The 22,536-nt window shown below is 37.8% G+C and overlaps 1 protein-coding gene across 3 annotated transcripts in view; it reads right to left on the reverse strand.

Annotated features, from left to right (window-relative positions):
* Positions 1 to 22,536, reverse strand: part of trmt44 (tRNA methyltransferase 44 homolog) — a 163,665-nt gene that overhangs the window by 46,442 nt on the left and 94,687 nt on the right. For all 3 annotated transcript variants that reach the window (XM_059515601.1, XM_059515592.1, XM_059515610.1), the window contains 3 exons: positions 12,486 to 12,592; positions 11,164 to 11,347; positions 121 to 478 (listed from right to left, as the gene is read on the reverse strand). In XM_059515601.1, the coding sequence (XP_059371584.1) occupies positions 121 to 478; positions 11,164 to 11,347; positions 12,486 to 12,592 (649 nt within the window). The remainder of the gene's footprint in view (positions 1 to 120; positions 479 to 11,163; positions 11,348 to 12,485; positions 12,593 to 22,536) is intronic.

Genomic DNA, 22,536 nt, shown 5'->3' on the forward strand with positions numbered 1-22,536 from the left:
TCAAGCCCTTGCCCTTTTTCAAAATTAAAAGGGCCCCTCTCAACAATTCAAATAAAAAATACTGTCAATAAAACAAAATGCATTTGAATTATAATTAATATGCAACAAAATTATTCTTACCTCCTGTGTTCCATGCATCACCACAACTGCTGCTTTCCGTGTTCCTCTCAGTCAGACTCAGCAAGGCCTTTGCTACCCTTAGAACCACTGCATCCACAAAAGCCCTCGGAAGGGCTGCACAGTTCCTAATGGTCTCCGTCTTTTCTCTTGGTTGAAAACCATTCACCCAGTCGTTCACAGGGGTTGAGATATTCTGTCCATTGTCATTAGGTCTATAATGGCTACTTTGATTGACATTCATACTGACCCCTGAGGCTGTGAATAAAGCCTCACGTCTCTTGATATAATCACTTCGCTGTTTCTCAACCAGAGCCTCTTCGGCCTTTCTGTATCTCCTTCCTTTGCCTATTATGCATACCTGCAAAAGAGAATGACATGACAGAATGAGGCTCTCTACAGAGCTTCTGAGTAGTGTGGCTAGTTTTAATTTTTTTCTAAACTAATTAAATGTATACACTGTAGTGAACAGCACATTCCAGGGCTCATTTTATGTTGGGGCCCCTCTCTGACCACAATAGTGGACAAAAGGTTTGCTACATTTTGATTGGATCTTGGACTAACATAAGCAAACTATCCAATGTCATCAGATAAAGATGCTAAGACAACAGCCAAACACCTCTTAGAAGGCAAGATGACAGATACTCTGGTACCATAATAGTATTGACGAATGTATCTGACTATGGACTGGGAGGTGTTCTGACAACTACACAGACAATGGTGAGAGAACTGTAGCATTCGCTTCTAGAATCCTTACAGCTGCCGAAAGGAAATACTCTACAGTCAGGAATGAAGTGTTTGCTTGTGTCTGGGCTGTAAAAAAATTGCAGCCATATTTGTGGGTTCAACACTTTACACTCAGAACTGATCACTGTACACTCACTACACTATTAGCAAGCAAGGGCACTGGCCGGGCTGGTTTGTGTGTTGCCCGGTAGTCAGCGCGCTTACTTTTCTACACGTATGATGTAGTATTCCTGACTTGGAAGCTTTAACTGTGCTGTAGATTGTTTATCCAGGCTGCCATTGCATAATCAGTTGTAATGTTTTTTACTGGATTGCATATTTTGGAGGATTTCATTTCTGCTTCAAAATCCTGTACAGAGTTACCCATGCTGCATTTACTATTCAGGCAGGGCTGGTTAACAAATGGCCATGAGCTGAATCCTGTCCTGATACATTTCTTTTGCATCCGTGATGGATTGTGTTTGGATTGTATGCTGGTAATGAGATGAAAATTGTGTTATTGTTCCTACTGTGTTACACAGTCGGTCGGTAAACCTGGCACATGAGACACACCAAGGAATTGTTCAATCCAAACAGAGAATTATTTTGGTGGCCTCAGATGGATGCTCAAGTGCAGTCCACAGACCCTTCCTGCCTGACTTGCCAAATGAATGATAAATCAGCAAAAACTGCACCTGCCCAACTTCAGCCTGTCAGTCTGCCATCCAACTAATGGCAGAAGTGAAAGATCAACAGGGCAAGGGAGTAACAAAATACATGTAATGGCGTTACGTATTTAAAATACAAATTATGAGTAACTATTTTGTTATAATTACATTTGAAATAAGGAGTAATCAGATTACAGTTATATCTGAAAAGCATTTAAGATTACCAGTGATTATTTAAAATTTTGATGTCATTTATTAATTTAATAAGTGAACAGTTTGGGGATTTCAACCAATACAGCAAATGATTTTCCGTAAAAAAATAAATAAAAAAAAAACCGTGTGCAGCAGCTGTTCATTTAGCAACTCCTAGTGAGCGACTGAGCATGCATACATGCTCATCACGACACAAAAATGTCCTAGAAGTCACACTTTGCATTCCGTTAACAGATTCATATGAATCTTGCATGAAATAAATATTATAAAAGGTCAAACGATAGCTTTATGTGCTTTACGGATGAACTTGAAGTCTTTATTTATTCGAAATGTTCAATAATAGATCATCTTTGACTCGGTAACGCAAGTTCATGATCCGATTCGTGAACATGATTATTTCGAGTCAATCTTTTAAAATAATTATTTCTTCTGTTTAACGAAACAAGTGTGGAAACCAATGGTTCACAAACTGGATAGATCTGAGGTGCAAGGCTTGCAAAATCGCTAGCCGACGTCCCGGGGCTGTTGTGTTTTTCAGTCAGTCTCCAAAATATGTCACTGCCCAGTTAGCGTTGTTCACTCGCTTGTAGGGATGAAACGGATCATAGTTCGACGTTTGCACTTCTTTCTAAATCTTGCTGGTTCAAGGGTTTTAAACCATTCGCGCGCATTCGCAGCTTGTGCGCACTCATTCAAAGCACGCGCTGAGAGAACCGTTTCAAACAATGCGCTTACACAGAATTGATTCCTCTTTTGCGTGTCCTTGCTTCTGATTGAACACTTACACACAAAATGATCTCAAAATAATTGTCTCTGCAAGTATTCTCGTAAATAGTCGATCATGTCTTAAGTGAACGTATACAGTGGAGAAAGAAATCTCCTGTGCATTCCCAGACAGCTGTAGCCGCACTGGGTTGTACATAATAATGAACTCAAATGATATATAGGGAATTTGAATAATTAATCAGGAATATGATTAATATATATATCTCATATGACAGTTACATTAAAATTAATGAAGATGAAAAATAGCTCAAATGCATATATCAATAACTCATTACAAGGCACTGTAATTTACTCATTAATATGTCAATATTCCATTCTTCATATCAATTATAGTGATATCTCTTACTGTAAATTACCGCAAATCAAACAGTGGTTTGTCCAGCAAACGGCCGTAAGATTAACTTATCAATTTTCAATAAAGTTATCACTTCTTATAATTCAAGGAAAAATATTCTCTGGTCATGAAAACATTATCCTATCATTATGAAATTTCGTTACTAAAAGTCAAAGCTTGTAGCTAAAGATCAGACATTTCATTGACTCGTAATGTGAGGCTTAGACAGAGGCAATCATGAATATATATTGGTTTTTAATAATTGAACTAATAATACATCAAACTACAAATCACACAGGCTAAATACGCGTACGACAATATAGACAGTAAGCTCTGTACAAGACATAACGGAATCCAAATGAGGGAGAGGGAGAGAGAGAGAATGAGTGAGAGAGGATGAATGAAAGAATAGGTGTGATCACAGAATCACGTGATCAGTTATGCAAACTTACAGACAGTAACCCTTGAAAGACAACAACGAATCAAATCACCTTGAAAAGGTAATAGACAAACTTTAAGCAGCATTTAAATCTCCATAGAGAATGATACTTGCATGTGGTCTCTTTGTGATTGGGCATGTTCTCTCGTGTCTTCCGGGCTCATCTGTCTCTTTGTGACTCCAGACCAGCGTGCATGTGAGCAGCGTGAGCGTGGTCCTGTAGCTAGGCGTGTTCTTTTGTGTCTTCCGGGGCTGCTGCGGAATCGCGCGGTATATTTGAAAGGTTCAACAAAGCAATGTTTCAGAATTCGTCTTCCTCGTGTGGAGAGGCGAATAGGTGAATAACCTTAGTAATGAAAAGAAACGAAAACACGGAGATGAAAGCTCCCGAAGGAGCCATGAGTAAAAGCTGTAAGAGCCAAGAGGGAGTAAGAGCGTAAGAGCGAGAGGAACTTCCTGGGTCAGTCCTTATAGCTCGACTGGTTCACGCCTCTGTTCGCGTGAACAACCAATGAACATCCGCGATCTGAAGCGGGAAAAAGTTCCTTTGTCTCTGGGGAAACACCCACTCTAATAAGTTCTGGCTTATAAGATTTCAGCAGTGATATTACAGCAAGTTCGTAATTCCAGATTTATACATTTTACACACCTTTCATATAGGTGGATAGTTGGGTCACAACATGACAATTCCAAAGATACCAAAAATTACATATATAACTGATAGAAACACGACATTATATTCATATGCAGAGTTACACACATTTAAAGATTAACACACGATAAAATTGTAGATACTCCAATTTTTGATTATGGAAAACATCTAATGCACCAAAAAGCAATACTTAATACATTTAGAATACATTGAGAAAAGGTGCCAGTGAGCTGGCTTTTTCCTGTCCTGTTTGTTAGGTCATAAAGTTTTACGAGCTGCTAAGGGGGTAGGGTTACAACTCATGATTCTATTTGAGAACATTAAAATTAGGAGAAACATTTCCAATTTATAAGTTAGCAACTTATACTCCTCACATAACAAGGATTAACCATTTTATGCAAAGCACAAACCTAATAAAAATACATATTATTAAGGGCTTACATAAGGAGCGTAAAGAAAAGTTTGTGTGTGTGTGTGTTTAGGAATGTGGTCGTTTCTTCTTTGAGGCTGCTCACGTGACTTTGGAATGTCTCGTCCAGTGTCGTAAATAATTTAAATCCAGCCAGGCTGGCGCCAGGCCAGGCATTTAGCTTATAAAGAGTTGGGTTTATATGCCTGGATTCAAAATCTACAAACTTTGGGTTTGCATTGTTTTAGATTCAACGAACCGTGATTCATTAGTTCAGAACCCATGAATCGATGACCTGCATATCCGTTACATCCCCCCTTTCCATCGGATGAAGTCCCTGTGTGTACATCATCGGAACGGCAATCATCAGGATGGGCAGATGACAGGTGAATCATGATGGTCATGTAGCAGGTGGTTCCTGGAGCTGAGGATTCAGCTTGATGAGGTTCGGTGTTGTCTTTGACTTGGCACCCCCTTTCCGGGAATTCCATCGGAGACCTCCAGCCACGGCTGTCATGAGTTTGGCTGTAGAGGTTTGCGTCTTATTGAGTCTCCTGTATAGGATGAAGGTCACGCCAAGGGTCAGGGTGTGACCAATGACAGTGGAGATGCACCGTGCAGTGTCGGCAGCAGACCAGACTCGGACCGCAGATGATGGGTTCAGAACGGGCTGTCGAGACAGTGCTTGCAGGGCTGTGTCGATGGGAGTAATGTCAATGTGTTGGGTGGCACCTTTCGATACTTGAATCCACATGCTCTGGTCAAGCAGGTTGACACGGGTGGCAGTGTCATGCTGGTCGTAGGTCAGTGTAGCTGTGCGCACAGGAGTGTTGACGAGCCATCTGTCACCTACAATCTCTGCTTGCGTTTCTGTGACTTGTGTACGAGGCTTGGCTTCGGCAGGGCAGCGTGTGTCGCTGACCAGGGGTTGCAACCCGCAGATTCCTTCAGCGTTGTGTCAATGTCAATGTCAATGTCACCTTTATTTATATAGCGCTTTAAACACAAAATACATTGCGTCAAAGCAACTGAACAACATTCATTAGGAAAACAGTGTCAATAATGCAAAAATGATAGTTAAAGGCAGTTCATCATTGGATTCAGTTATGTCATCTCTGTTCAGTTAAATAGTGTCTGTGCATTTATTTGCAATCAAGTCAACGATATCGCTGTAGATGAAGTTGTGTCTGAGGAAGGGTTTGCTAAGGCAGAGATAATGAATGTCTTTGGTCAAAGTACACATGTGCAGGTTTGGGGCCAGGTACAGCTGTGTGTCGCTGTCGTGGTAGGCCACCACATCTGGAATGTGTGTCTTGGTGTGGGTGTTGCTTTTCCACAACCTGACACTGACAATGTCTTTAAGTCTGTAGACTTGGCTTGACTCGCTGATGGGTTGGTTCAGGAGCACATTCACTTCTCTCTGTTTGGGGTTGACGTGCAGTAGGATGACGCTATCCAGAGAGTTGGCCAGGTGTATTTGTAGCAGGTCAGCTGGCGTGGTGATGGCGTAAGCCAGTACAGTTAGCACAAGGCTTAAGGGTATCATGTATGGTGGGGATTTACCCGTGGTTAGGCTGTCATTGGAGGAGCTAACCTCCCATAGAATTTCTGTTGTTAACGCTGTAACCAGCTGAGTCTGTGTACAGTCCTTCTGGAAGACAGTAAACAGCGGTTTCATGGAATTTACGGTCTCGTTCGCTGCATTGACACTGGACATACCAATGTTAAATGTTCTGGCGGCAGAAGCGGCTCTGAGCAAAGCTCCTGGGAACTGTTTGGAGCGGTGGTGGTGTCCACCTAACTCCATTTGTGTAACAGTCACTTTCTCATGTTGGCTGAACATGTGTTTGACATCAGCCTCAGTGTGAGTGAGGGAGTCCTCTCTCCATCGGACCCCTGTCTAGCTGTATTGGGTTACAGTGCTGGAGTAGTGTGCCCTGTCGTCGGTGATCAGGAGTCCTGCTGATCATCGCTGTCCTCTCTTTGGCTGACAGCACAGCACGGCAAACCACAGCAGCATCCTGGTACAGATAACAGGGAGAGAGAGAGAGAAAGGGGAGGAAGAAACAAGCGAGGGCTGTCTTTGGTTGGACAGGTTTTGCCACATCTTGCTGCTGGCATGACGCTTGCTTCAGTGTCTTGTCAGTGGCTCTGGTGCTGCGTGGTGCAGCACATGATGCATCATGGAAATATATTGGCATTTTCCCCCTTTTGCTCCGTGGCATTACAAGCCCTGGCATTGTGATGTCAGACGGTGCACAACCCACAATGTTTTTCTGTGCACGCATCATGTCCTTTGTATCATGCAGTGGTCTGGGGCGTTGGTTGTCAGTGACTGTAGACTGGGTGCCAGGGTGGATGGAGGGGTCTTAGAGGTGGTAAAGCAAAGTCATTATGGAGGTTTCAGAAGCCTGCATGTGCGCTATGTTGGTCTGAATGTGGGTGGGTGGGTTGGGAGTGACCACAGCCTGTTGTTTAGTGCTCCAGTTTTGGCAAAGGTGTCAGTTTGATCTTTTAAGTCCTTGTCTAGACCTGGTAGCTTCGAGTTTCCTTTTACCTTCTTCCAGTACACAGTCACATTGTGTGTTTTTGTGATGTTATCACATTGCTGGAACAGGTGTTGGTGTCTGACTGGCTTGTTGTTTGCAGTTTTGAAACCATTCTGTTTACAGCACGGAAGATGGCACACGAAACTGAGTCTAGCATAGTTAGAGTCTGTACAGGCTTTGTTCAAACAGATGTTGAATTCAGCTGGTGAGTCGGCATAATCGAACAGACACCTGATGCAAAACAAATATTTGGATCGTACCTTATTTTTTCCATTTTTTTCTTATAAACACATTACTATAACTTACGTTATGTTAACAATATAATTAGAACTAAAAATATAATTAGACTTTTTTTAAATTAACTCCTGTATAAAATGGGACAGCAGCCTATATATCGAACATTTTTAAATCGTCCACAGCTGAGCATCGCGGGAGGCTGATCTGCGCCAGAGCGCTAGAAGTGAATGTGATGAAAGAAGTAATTTTCAGATGCAATGGAAAAAAAAAAATCCTGGATAGCCTAGATTAGGCCCATGCAGGCTCTGTTCTGAAGTATCTAATAATTATAATTTCTGTTAACTCAGAGTAACAAATCGCCTATTTTCATTTGCTGCATGTTTTCTTTATTAATTTTTTTTAAACGCGCTAAAAAATAAAGTTTGTGAGTCGTGTATAGGTTGCATTTTAACGGATTAATCACCTATTTTCGTTTGCTGCATGTTTTTTTATTTTTGATATTATATAATTCATGTATAAATTGCATTTTATTACATTTAGAAATAATAACGGCTGGCCTAATAATGTTATAATGTACCAACAGGATATATTTAGTTCCTTTCACTTTACAACAAATCCTTTAAATTTAACAAATATATCAGAACAAAACAAGAATTAAAAATATATAATTCTAATGGATAAATATAATTGCAGTATATAATAATATAGGCTAAGCTATCAACAAACAAATAATAATAATTTAAAGCTACGCTTTACGCTTTATTTAAAGGTTGGGCATTCTCATTCTCTCACTCGGGAGAAATCCGTTTCCATATTCGTGATGTTGCCCATTTGAAGCTTAACTATTATTCATGAGGTAAAATAGGCTTTGTAGTTCATGCGTGTTTCAGTATCGATGGAAAAAAATAATTAACAATATGTGGAGTAAGTTGACCGCTGCTAATGCTGGATGTCTGGTGAACGACTGCTGTTTCCAGTGAACACGTGCGCGAGGCACCAGCGCGATCAAACAACTGAAACAGAAAATACTCAATTTTTGGTCACACATAAGGCATAATTCAAAAATGCAAAGTGTTAGTAGTTTGAAAAAATCAAGAAAAATAACAGAGTTAATAATAATTATTGCTAAATGCTGGACCGTTCTCATTTCGCTCTGCATATGGAACCTGAAGATTTTTTTTAAACCAAGAATGAACCGAAATGAAAATGAAATGAAAACATTTAGCTTTTTATGCATATACAGTACAGACTAAAAGTTTGGACACACCTTCTCATTCAAAGAGTTTTCTTTATTTTCATGACTATGAAAATTGTAGAGTCACACTGAAGGCATCAAGGGCTATTTGACCAAGAAGGAGAGTGATAGGGTGCTGCGCCAGATGACCTGGCCTCCACAGTCACCGGACCTGAACCAAATCGAGATGGTTTAGGGGTGAGCTGGACCGCAGACAGAAGGCAAAAGGGCCAACAAGTGCTAAGCATCTCTCGGGAACTCCTTCAAGACTGTTGGAAGACCATTTCAGGTGACTACCTCTTGAAGTTCATCAAGAGAATGCCAAGAGTGTGCAAAGCCGTAATCAAAGCAAAAGGTGGCTACTTTGAAGAACCTAGAATATGACATTTTCAGTTGTTTCGCTCTTTTTTGTTATGTATATAATTCCATATATAATTCCACATGTGTTAATTCATAGTTTTGATGCCTTCAGTGTGAATCTACAATTTTCATAGTCATGAAAATAAAGAAAACTCTTTGAATGAGAAGGTGTGTCGAAACTTTTGGTCTGTACTGTATATATATATATATATATATATATATATATATATTAGGCTTTATATTTATTTACTGTTTAATAACAATAGCATGCATATGATCCTTTGTGTAAAGGTCTTTTAATTTTTGATGAGTAGACTGTAGCCTAAGATTATCCTATGTTTTGAAATTAACTCACTGTAAATGTTTTAATATTTTTTAAAGATGTTACAATGTAATAATGTTATTGTTGTTTTACTTCCTCCTTTTATCTCATTTTACAATTACATTAATTTCGCAATCCGTCCCCTTGCGCCACCTGGCGGTAGTTTCGTGAATGATTTTAACACGCGACTGAATTAGTTAACGCCGCGGCACCGGTAATGCCCATTCAGCTTGTCGACCTACTGTACTGTCAGCGCGCAGCACCTGCTGCCACTAAATTATATTATATTTGTCCCATATTGTCATTAATATACATACTGACTTCAACTTGGACCAATATATAAATAGACTGCTTTTGTTATGCAAGTATGAGGGTTAGATTATTTCGTTTACAGGTCATTTGAAGAAAATATTTATTTTCATGCATTTTAAATGTTTAAAAATGTGGAAAGCACTCATTGCATCACACCATCTCCTGACTGCATTATTCTTTGTAAAACAGGGGCTTTATGGAGAGTGTACACATAGTATAACCCTCAAGGGACTATTTGGCCAACCAGCTTATTCCTGATTTAAAAGCAAAATGATATTGATAGTGTAAAAAACATCAACTTTGAAGCACGTGCTGATTGATCGACTAACATTACTCAACATTACTTACTACCTTCCAACAAAACTACATACAATGAAAGTAAAATAGTAAAAAAAAACATCGTAATAGTTCATTTAAATGGAACCAGAACCGGAAAAATTCTAACAATTCCCAACCCTACTTATTGCATTTTGACATTTCCAACCTTTAAATTATGTTGACAGTAAGTAATAAATAGTATTGAGCATCAAGTAGTTGAGTATTGTGCATTTTTTCTTACCACTATTTTTTAATAGTTGTTTAATGTTTTAAATGGAACCGAAACGAGAAAGTTTATAACGATTCCTAACCCTACACAGGACAGGCATTTCGACATAATGGTGGGTGTATTTGACCATTCAAGCACGAAAGAGATCTTTTTTTTTCGCAATCACATGCTGTCTGAGAGAGGGACTTTCAGTGCACGTGCTTCAATTGTGTGTCCGTCAGCGCGAGAATCAGATTGAGTTCTTTTATACTGCTTATTGCATTTAACTTCATTAAACATCATGCAAGTCCCAAATTTGCGATCACATGCTGTCTGAGAGAGGCACTTTCTGAGTGTGTGTCAGTCAGAGTGAGCACCACATTGAGTTCTTCTTCACTGCTTATAGCGCTTAACTATCAAGTGGATCCCACTCTATATTTTCTCATTCATGCATGTTTCCTTATCACTCAATGGTATATATAAAAAGTAGTACTATGATAAACAGATATATTTGCATTCCGCAGAATACAAGATATAGTATCTCTAGGACAAGACCACAGGAAACAGATGATTCTTCTGCACAATCTGACTTTGCTGCAGCCTGGAATTGAACTACTGGTTTCGTCTGGTCAGAGGAGAACTGGCCCCCCAACTGAGCCTGGTTTCTCCCAAGGTTTTTTTCTCCATTCTGTCACCGATGGAGTTTCGATTCCTTGCCGCTGTTGCCTCTGGCTTGCTTAGTTGGGGACACTTCATCTACAGCGATATCGTTGACTTGATTGCAAATAAATGCACAGACACTATTTAACTGAACAGAGATGACATAACTGAATCCAATGATGAACTGCCTTTAACTATCATTTTTGCATTATTGACACTGTTTTCCTAATGAATGTTGTTCAGTTGCTTTGACGCAATGTATTTTGTTTAAAGCGCTATATAAATAAAGGTGACATTGACATTGACATATAGTATCTCTAACGATAGACACTTTATTCCACCAACTTCTGTGATTCTTTTATGTTTGGTTTTTAAAATATACTCAATGTCATATCACACATTAATTAATTTAAACAACAATTACAATATTATCGTAGACGATATTGCACACACCTAATTCACACCTGGCTTCAATATATTCCTGGAGCAAAGTTGAAGAATAAAAGTGGAGATGACGCAAGGCATTTATTTTTAGAGCACTGTGAGAAACTGCTAAAAGGAGTGAATCTCCAACAATCCAGTCTAGTGACCCAGCTCTACAGATACACAACCAACCTACACGTTTGGTGGAAGGGATCCTCAGACAGTCCTCCTCTGTGTAGAAGCCACACATTGTGCTGACATCAGTTACGAAGTCAATATACTCCTTATACTGAGACTTCTTACATTGTCTGCGCTGGTACTTCCCACAGAAGTCATAAAAGCAGCAGGGAATCACGAAGTAGCGGCATGAGTAAGATGATCTAAATGAGATAGGATAGAGGACATAATTATACAATTAAGAACAAATATATATCTTCAAAAACATATTCTGTTTTATATTAATAAAATAGGAAAAACATATTCTGTAAGTAACTGTACAGTGAGTTGGCCACTTCTTGAGTAGCTAAGTTTTAAGTAATTTCAAAGACTACATAGTTTTCAGGTTATGTCTGTCCTTCACATGAACAACTATCTAATCACAGTCAGCAAACATGTTTAATGAAATGTAAACTGTCTAAATTGTATTATAAGTCACTCATATATATACTATTGGTTTCCAATTATTCTCTTTACATGAGCATTGTAAGCATCTCAATGATGTATTCTCACTTTCACAAGAGTCCAACATAAAAACATTAACAATAAATAGTAATATGCAACATTAATAACAATCAAAGTGGCATAATCATCTGAGACAAATTCAGTTCACCAAGGCACTAAGTGTTCATATCATTACAAACGTATATGATTAGACTAGTGTCTGAGGCTGACAAGACCCAAAAAGAACAAAGTGCTTTATTCTCAACTTAACTGGAACCAGTGCTCACTTTGACTATAGTTAGAATAGGACTGCTGGGCCTGCAGTGTGAAGCAAAATCTGTTTGTGATTTCTGACACAATGAAACCATTAGAGGGACCATACCATTGCAATTTTTTTTTTTTTTAACTAGCATTCAAAAGTTTGGGGGTCAGTAATCTTTTTTTTTTAACGTTTATGAAAAAAGTCTCACAGTCTTACCAAGTCTGCATTTATTTGATCATAACTGCAGTAAAAGCTATTAATACTGTGAAACTTTATTACAATTTAAAATACCTGTATTTTAAAATGTATTCCTGTGATACTCCAGTTTCCAGTGTCACATGAACCTTCAGAAATTTTTATAATATGCTGATCTGATACTTCAGAAAGATTTCTTAATATAAATGTTGAAACACTAGTGCATGATTTTGTTCAAGATTCTTTCATTAATAGAACATTGTCATTTCAATCTTTTAATGCTCATTTATTTAACCTTGAGACCACAACCTGGGAGATGTGACCATAGCGATGCATCCAATCCCTTCAGATGCATTTAATGGAGAGCAGGTGTATTCTCAACTCTTATGCTGATGACTTGCCTGGCTGCTATTACAGGGATCCATGGTGTAAGCTCATCGGAGTGGTTTCCAATCAGCCAGTCTGTGGTGGGGAAGAGGAAGTCATTGCTGGGTGTGATGGCATTTTCCTGCAATAGATGAGATCATCACATCTCATTATCACTGGCTGAAAGTTTAATGGCACTGGTACTGGTGACAGTATGAAAATGATCAACAACCTAAAGTTCCATTACCAAGTTAACATTTTATAAAACCTGTAGCTGTGGGATTAATGTATTTGGAAAACCATAATGCACAAGCATAATTCAAGGTGATAGTTGTAATGGATGTGATTTCAAGAGAATCTGCAATATTCGTGTAGTTACATGCAGGGCACAAAAATGTAATTGTGTTGTATGGAATTACATTTGGTTCAATAAAAAAATGAACGTTACTTTATAAAACAAAAATCAAAAATGCGCCATTACAAAAGAAAAACACAATGAAAAAGAAAAAAAATGAACTCAGTCGCACAAATTTAACAGGCTCTTCAAAATATACTTCATTCTTTGTTAAAGTTTTTCAAAGATTCTTTTTCGCTAATAGTGGATTCTGAATGCATTGCCACAGATTTCGGTTACGTTACGCAGTTTTTCGTTTGGTGTTTTGACACAAACTTCTTGTGGGGGCGGGCTTAACAGTGATCTACTCTGATTGGATAGTGAGCTTTTGATGGACAGGTGCTCTCTGACTGGAAAGTACAGACGCCACTCAGTGGCGCGCATATTGGAAAGCTCTCGCGGTGATTAAATCTGGTCTCTACCGCAAAAATTATTTCACAGACAAAGTGAAAGAAATTTATTTTAAGCTCATACACAGGTTCTACCCTGTAAAGAGGTTTATACAAAGTTTATACAAAGGTTTATACAAAGTTTATGACATTGATCTTACATGCTCTTTTTGTTCCGAGTTCTGAAGAAACTGTACACTTTTTTTGGTCATGTCACTACACTCAGAAACTTTGGGATGATATTGGTGTGTTTGCCAGGCTTCTCAGTACATATGAAAAACATTATATTTGGGTATTATGACTCTGACCCCACAAACGAAAATATCAGTTTTGTTATTAAAAAAATTTCCTAAAGAAATTTCACATTCACAAATGCAAATTCTCCAACTGTAAACCTGTCTTCTCTGTTTTCCTAAAAGGAATGGAAAACTATTTGAATCTAATCTCAGTACTAATAAGAAAGCTATAAGGACTGTTAGAATTTGCTCTGCCTTTGATCTCCTTGTGTAATTTTGTTTAGATTTTGGCCCTCTTTTCTATTTTATTCTATTTTATTTTTTTGTGGTTGAAATTATGTGATGTATGTTTATACTTTTATATGTTTTTGTTCTCTGCATTAATAAAAAAAAAAAGAAAAAAAAAGCTCTCGCCGTGATTTGTATGCAATACGTCGTGCTTTGTATAACTAAATATATAAACAATATTTGACCTTCGATCATCTAAGTCTGTAAAGATGAGCTCTCAGGAGACACTGAGCGGCATCATCTTCCTCCTCCACTTGTTCTTCAAGGTAACTTGAAGTAAGCTTGTGTTACTGAAGTAACCAATAACATCGACACAAGTTTTTCATGTTACAGTGTGCAACAGTTTGTTGCGGATTATTATTACCATTCAGTAACACAAGCTTACTTCAAGCTGCCTTGAAGGACAAGAGCTCATCTTTACAGAATGAGACGATCAAAGGTCAAATATAATTTACATATTTAGTAATACAAATCACCATGAGAGCTTTCCAATATGCACGCCACTGAGTGACATCTGTACTTCCCGGTCAGAGAGCACCTGTCCATCAAAAGCTCACTATCCAGTCAGAGTAGATCACTGTTAAGCCTGCCACCACGAGAGGTTTGTGTCAAAACACCAAATGAAAAACTGCGAAAACCTAAGCGAAACCTGAGGCAATGAATTTAGAATCAATGATTAGCGAAAACGAATCTTTGAAAAACATTAAAGAATGAAGCATATTTGATGAGCCTTTTAAATTTGTGCGACTGAAAGTTAATTTTTTTTTTCTTCTTTTGTAATGGCATATTTTTGATAGTTTCTGAAAAAGTTACGTTCAGTTTTATAAAGTTTCGTTCATTTTTACTGAACCAAATGTAATTCCATAGTGTTGATGACCAATAAGATAACATACTACAAGAAATCTTAATGTAACAACAATGACAAGTGTCTTACTCTATAAAAACACGAGCTTTGGATGTGTACGGTATGTTCATGCAGGTCAAGTTAAAGAACCATTGGATTAGTGGAAACAGAAGATATGAGCACTAATAGAATTTTTGTAAACCTTTTGCAAGTCATTGCAAAATAAAGTAGCTTCCAGACCACATTAGTAAAAGGTTGGTCATTTATTAACCCTCTAAGGGGAGTTCTAAGGGGGTTTTGGGGACCTGGAGAAGTTTTGACATGCCCTGACTTTTGTGCTTTTAAATAAACATATACATGTCTAAAGTCTGAAAACACTGTATTCAGTACAAACTGGGCTACAATACCATATAAATAGCATTTATGTACATGACTGTGGTGTTGAGAAAACAATGTTTATGCGTGGTTAGTGTAAAACTAAAATTTTGAAGTCACTGAAATAAGGTAAAAAAACACAAAGAATATTTGTTTGTTGACACTTTTTGTTTAAAAAGGGCATATGCGAGTAGGCGTCAACTATCATGAATATTATTGTGATTTACACCCGAGAAGACAAAGGCCCGCATAATGAGCTGCTTAATGAGCCTTTTTAGTCAGGTGTGTGACTGAGAGGGAAAAGTTACAAGAAAGAACGAGAGGACAAAATGTATATATTTTTATGTTTGTAGTTTATTTAGAATATTTAATTATCCCACAAAATAATTTGAGATTGACTTGCAAGTGCAGTTAAACAAATTATTAGGAACAATCAAAGCTGACTTTCAAAGCTTCATTACTCCAGTCACACGATCCTTCAGAAATCCTTCTGATTTTCTACAAAAAAACCCAAACATGTATTGTTATTATTATTATTATCAATAATGCTCACTTTTATTTTTACATTTTTTTTCCCCATAAATTTAAAGAACAACATTTGTTACATTTATGATATTGTTTTTTATCATCACGTGTGTGCTAAATACAAGTTTTAATTTCTATATATATATATATACACTGACTCCAAGCTTTTGAATGATATAGTGTAATGATGCTGAGAATGTAGCTTTGATCACAGGAATAAATCAAATTTTTTAAATATAATCAAATAGAAATTAAATTAAATTAAAATAGCTGACTTCCTGTTGGTCGTAGCTGATGATTGTGAATTAGAAAGTTGTCCGTCTTGATAAGAACAATTTACATACCAAGTTTTGTGTCTGTAGCTAAAACTAACCCCTCCCCCCCCCCACTTTTGACAAAAAGTGCCTCTTCCACACCCTTTTATGACCTTTTGCCAGTGTCTAGCTATCATTAGGGTCTGAGCACCGATGGTGCGAGGACCCTCTTGTATCTGCTCCGTCTATTCTTCTTCTTCTTCTTCTCCCAAATGAATCGCATTTTTGAGGGCTTAACCTGTTAGCCAGCACCCCCCCCATTATGGGACTCTAAGATGAAAGTGCTCTACCAAACTTATAATTGTAACAGTTTCCTACTTCAGTGTGTTACAAACATAATTTTGGTGTCTTTGGAAAGAAGACCCTTTGGGCTTTTTATCAACTAGATTTGATAATGCTCAAAAATATTAAAAGTTATAGACACTGAAGTGCCTTGAATTTTTTTTTTACCACACTTAAATATTTTTTCATTTGATATGAAAATACATGAAATGATACCAGGAGCAATCTAGAAAAGTAATGGGTTGAAAGTCACATGTCTCATGAGTTTCTATTTCAAATCTGAACAAGATTTCATGAAAAATGTCTACACCCCCCCACCCCCCCAAATATAAAAAAATATTTACCAACAGTATTGAAGGCTTCAATACAAACTATTTCGTCATTAACCATACCACTGCATATTTTTTTCCCATTATAAAACACTAGACAGAAACTTAGACATCATATAAGTGATTTATTTGAGCACTAGAAAAAAATACAATAAGAATAATTTGAGTAAGAAAAATAAGAATAACAAGATTTAAAAAAAAGATTTATCTTTGTTTGCCAGTTACAGAAAATCCTGAGATTGCTAGAAATGCAGCATTTACTATGAATTATGATGCAAATAAGTGCTGATGGCCATACAGATGGTAATAACACAAATGTGCCAAAGTAAATGATCCACTCTCTCGATTCATATAGACGCGTTCACTTTGATAGCCGTGATCATACAGTAATAGCGAGGTGATTTGGGCTCAAACAGATGGTAATCCTGCAGATACATTCACATTCAACATAAAACACACTCTCACGTCAACCTCCATCAGCTGACAGGTGCGTCAGAGCGCGTCACGAGGGAGCGCCGAAATTCAAATAAAATATTTTTCGCCCATCTTTCATTCATTCTTTTTTCTGGTGGATCGTCTCATTCTGTTTGTGACACTGTACGCTGCAAAACCATGCCATGTATTTACTACCAAGACGCAGTTTCTGACTGTGAGTTATTCCATAACGGACACAAACAATTCTGTCGCTGAAGAACTGAAACGTAAACAAAGGAATTATGATCCATATTACAATGTTATTGCTTCGTTGGACTAAATGTGCTCCATGAGATGTCGTTCAGTGGACCCTTACCTTTCTAACTAAACCGGGATTTACAGCTGTGGATGTGTTTATGACTCGTTATTACAACGGATCTGGTATGTACAGCGTTTCCATTGCTCATGTTTGTATGTGTACTGCTTACACAAATGTAGCAAATACAGTCTTTATAAGCTTTCCATTGAAAAACAGCGATCTGTCGTCGATCCTTGAGGCTTAGATCTTTATAATGATACATAGTTTGTCAAGATTAAATTTGTCCCGTTTCATTTAATCTATTCGTAAACACTGACACGTGCGAGTTCAGAGGCTTTCAGGACAAGGGCGTTCTGGTGCTGGCTAACAGGTTAAACATGCTCAAAAAGTCATGAAACTTTGCACACGTGTCAAACCTGGTGAAAATTTTTGTCTGATATAGGATTCAGAAGAGGGTGTGGCAAAATGGCTCGACAGCGCCACCTATGCTAAGAAAATCAACAGCATTCCAGCTATATTTCACGTACATGCACGAAAATTGGCACACACATGTAACACACCAATACCTACAAAAAATACTCTTGGAACAAAATTCTAAACCCGACAGGAAGTCGGTTATTTTTCAATATTATGAACAAATTGTGTAATTTTTATTTTTCCATGCGTTGTATTTTAACAAACTCCTCCTAGACATTTATTCAGACCAACACCAAATTTGGTATGCCTAACCTAAAGGCCTTTGCGATGTTAAATTGCAAAGATCTTGAGCTTTCGTTGAAGGGTGTGTCCGTGGCGGCCTGGTGAATTTCGATGATTCACCATGAAAAATGAAGTTCCCATAACTCAGACATACAACGCCCAATCTGCCCCAAACTCCACATGTTAGATAAGACGCCGAACCTTAACAGATTGACATGCCCATATTCAGTTAGTCACAGTGCCACCTATTGGCAACAGGAAATGACATTTTACACTGCGACAAACTATTCCTAGAAATTTTATGACATCATTGTTTTTTTTTGTGGTCAGTCTAATCTAAAGGCATGTGCGATGTTAAGTTGTGAAGATATTGAGTATTCGTTAAAAGGCGTGTCCATGGCGCCGTGATGAAGTTCGATGTCTCGCCATGGGAATAAAAGATGTTATAACTCAGGCATAAAATGTCCGATCTTCCCCAAACTACACATCTGTGATAAGAGTCCTGGCCTGAACAGATCTGAAGGCCAATATTCAATCGGGTGTGTCAAAATGGCTCGATAGCGCCACCTATCCACTTTCAACGGAGTGCACCTCAAGCTATGTTTCACGTACATGTACGAAAATCGGTGCACACATGTAACACACCAATACCTACGAAAAAGTATCTTGATACGAAATCCAAATCTCAACAGGAAGTCGGTTATTCAGAATTTTCTCTGCAAAATTGGTGTTGTTTTTGCCATTTTCATGGGTTGTACTTTAACGAACTCCTTCTAGAGATTTATTCAGGTCAACACCAAACTTGGTCAGTGTAATCTAAAGGCCTTTGCGATGTTAAATTGCGAAGATCTTGAGGTTTCGTTAAAGGGCGTGTCCATGGCGACCTGACAAATTTCGATGTTTCGCCATGAAAAAGGAAGTTGCTGTAACTCAGACATACAATGTCCAATCTGCCCTAAACTTCACATTAGATAACACTTATGCCCTTAACAGATCTACATGCCCATATTCAGTTATATTCATAGCGCCACCTGCAGGCAACAGGAAGTGACATGTTCTACGCTGCGACAAACTACTCCTAGAAATTTTTTGACATTAATGTATTTTTTGTGGTCAGTCTAATCTAAAGGCCTGTGCAATGTTAAATTGTGAAGATCTTGAGTTTTTGTTAAAGGGCGTGTCCATGGCGCCATGACAAAATTTGATGTCTCGCCACAGCAAGAGAAGTTGTAACTCAGGCATAAAATGTTCAATCTTCCCCAAACTTCACGTTTGATAAGAGTCCTGGCCTGAACACATCTGAAGGCCAATATTCCATTATAATGATAGTGCCACCTGCTGGCAACAGGAAGATTGGCACATATATGGAATATACTTTGATATATTCCACTTATATTTATGACTTTAAATGCATATTTCATATTTCAATACATATTATGATGAAGTTGGAGGCAAATCGAGTAAAAATAAGATCCTGAGTTCAAAGCATTTTGAAAATGACATACTTCCTGCTGCCAGTTGGTGGCGCTATACCTTTGACTACTAATAGTCACATATATGCGATCAACATCATACAACGAATAATCTGATGAAGTTTGATCAAATTTAGGTAGTGTATGTGGGTGGTATTAGACACTTCCTGTTTCTCATTTCTCGCCATAATTTCAACGCCTCGCCACGAGCAAACCGTTTGAGATATCAAAAATCCCCTGGCAAGTTTTCATCCCCAATGTCTTGAGATCATATTGACCGAGTTTGGTGGCAATCGGGTAAAAAACCAATGACAAGTATATCAAATCCCAGAGCAGGCGCTTTTTACAAAGCTCTAAATAGCTGACTTTCTGTTGGGTGGAGCCTATGACATGCAATACAAAAGTTGTTCGGCACAATGAGATCTATAAGTGTACTGAGTTTCATGTGAATACATGCAACTGTGTGTGAGCTATACATCAACATTTCTGACTGTGTTCCAGGGGGCGCCGTAGAAACCTTGTGCCACACCCGGGTCCCAGCCTCTGCGGTCTCCTAAAGGCCACAGATTCCAAGGTGTGTGCAAAATTTCAAGAGTTTTCAAGAGCATGTTAACCCTCTGGAGTCTAAGGGTATTTTTGGGGCCTGGAGAAGTTTTGTCATGCCCTGACATTTGTGCTTTTTTCAGTTTCTTATAAATATCTAAATGGGTAAAGTCTAATCTCACTGTAATCAGCACAAACTGGGCTGTAATAATATGTGAAATTATTGTACGTACATGATTGTGTTTTTGAGAAAAAAAATGTTATGCGTGGTTAGTGAAAAACTAAAAATGTTAAAACACTTGAATAAGGCAAAAAAACACAAAGAACAATGATTTCCGGGATTTTTGAGAACTGGAGCTTGTAGCCTAGAATTTTTCTTTCTAAATTATGTGAAAATCATCTTGTTTACTCACTTACAGAAAACAATATATTGATTTAAATTTTCTAAGACACTTTTTGTTGGTAAAAGTCATATGCGAGTAGGCGTCAACTATCATGAATATCATTGTGATTTACACCTGAGAGGACAAAGGCCTGCATAATGAGCTGCATAATGAGCCATTCAGTCATCTGTGCCACTGAGAGGAAGGAGTAACAAGAGAGAATGTGAAGACAAAATAAATCTATATAATTTTATGTTTGTAGTTTATTTAGAATATATTTAATTATCCCACAACATAATTTAATAACCACTTGGGGGAGCAGTTAAACAGTTTATCAGGAACAATCAAAGCTGACTTTCAAACTAATTTTTTGCATCATTACTCCAGTCACACAATCCTTCAGAAATCCTTTTAATCTTATTTTCTACAAAACATTTTTTATTGTTATTATTATTAGCATTATTATTATTATTATTATTATTAATGTTGAAAAGAGCTGAGAATATTTTTTCAGGTTTTTTAGGGGGGATAAATTAAAAGAACACCATTTTTTGTTACATTTGTTACAGTTACATTTATTTGTTACATTTATATTATTTACATCAAGCTTTTGAATGGTATATAGTATATTGTTATTGAAACTTCATAATGTTTCACTTGATTATACATTTAGTCAGGAATTATAGTTTGGAAAAAGTCTTTGGAAAAAGTCTAACTAGTAAAATGTTTACACGTTATGTGAAAACTAGTACACGCATGGGGGCGTGGTCACATTGTGGTCACAGACTTGAAAAACGGACATCGCGTTGTTTTCATATGGATTACTTTATCACAGAATATCTGTTTTCGGCGGCACTTGTTTAGTTTAAAAGTAGACATGTCAAGCTTTCTATAGATATCTCTCTCATGTCCCTTCGTTGAGTATTCACTGAGTTACAGTTCATTTTAATGACGTGTTTGTAAATGAAGATCAGCGCAGACAAAGGCTGCAAACAGCACACCTTGTTTGTTATCTTTATTTTATAAGTGCACAAAGTTTTGTTGTTGTTATGTCTGAATCCAAAAAAAAGCAGACCCTTTACAGATTCGATTGATGTATTGCTCTTATCTGTACGATTAAAACTGAAAGTGTAATTTAAGTTCTTTTCGGGGTTATCAGGAGAAAATGACTCGTAACGCGTATCAGCGTTAATCGACTCCAGAGGGTTAAGGGCCCCAAAAGCCACCACAACTTTGACGAGAAATACGAATACTAAACCCTAATAGCCAACTTCCTGTTGGGAGGAGCCTATGACAAAGTACGAAAGTTGTTTGGTTTGATGAGATCTACATGTGTACCGAGTTTCATGTGTCTACGTGCAAGTATGTATTATATATGGCCCTCAGTATTCCAGGGGGCGCTGTAGAACCCTGTGCCATGCCCATGTATTAGTCTCTCCCCGGTCTTAAAGGCCGCAGGTTCCAAGGTGTGTGCCAATTTTCAAGAGTTTTTGAGCATGTTAAGGGCCCCAAAAGCCCCCGAGACGTTGGAAAATAATAATAATAATAATAAATATAGCTGCAAGCAGCAATGGCGGGCTCAAGCCATCAGTGCAAATGCCATTCCGGTGGCATCGGGGAAAACTGTGCCCAGTGGGCATAAGCCTTTACAGTAACCCTCTGGCAATCAAGTTTTAAGGGATATGGCAGTTAAAGGGTTAATCCGACCCATCTAGACTTTGAAATCACATACACTGAAAAATATATATAACTTTAGTAACACTTTATTTTAATATATATAAAAAATGTATACGGTGTGCATTGTAGCTGACACCTATATGAACACATTACAATTGTTTTATGACTGCAAGTCTTTCTCCTCAAATGCTATTGAGCTGCAGATTTGCGTTTGAGCCCATGTGAAAAAGTAGCATAATTTACATATGACTTACAGTTTGTTTCAATAAATATCAAACATTCAATTTAATTGTGCATTATAGCTGTCACCTAGATGAACAATTACAGTTGTTTTCATTACTGTAATTCATTCTCTTCAAATGCTTCTGACGTTAGAAAAGTGTATAATAATATCACGTGTAACTTTAGAGACTGTCCCTAAATTTGAGACTCTCGAATGTCCAATGTCAAGCCAACTTTATGCCTGTTTTTTTTTTACTTTCTTTAGTTTTCTTTTCTCTGTGCCGGATTGCTGATGTCCTTTACCCGGGCATAGACGTCCATCCATCATTTACGAACATTCAGCCGCAAACATGAGATGCGAGCGGTCGCGAGCGCGTATGG

This window comes from Carassius carassius, chromosome 2 (assembly GCF_963082965.1).
Source record: "Carassius carassius chromosome 2, fCarCar2.1, whole genome shotgun sequence".
NCBI classification, from domain to species: domain Eukaryota; kingdom Metazoa; phylum Chordata; class Actinopteri; order Cypriniformes; family Cyprinidae; genus Carassius; species Carassius carassius.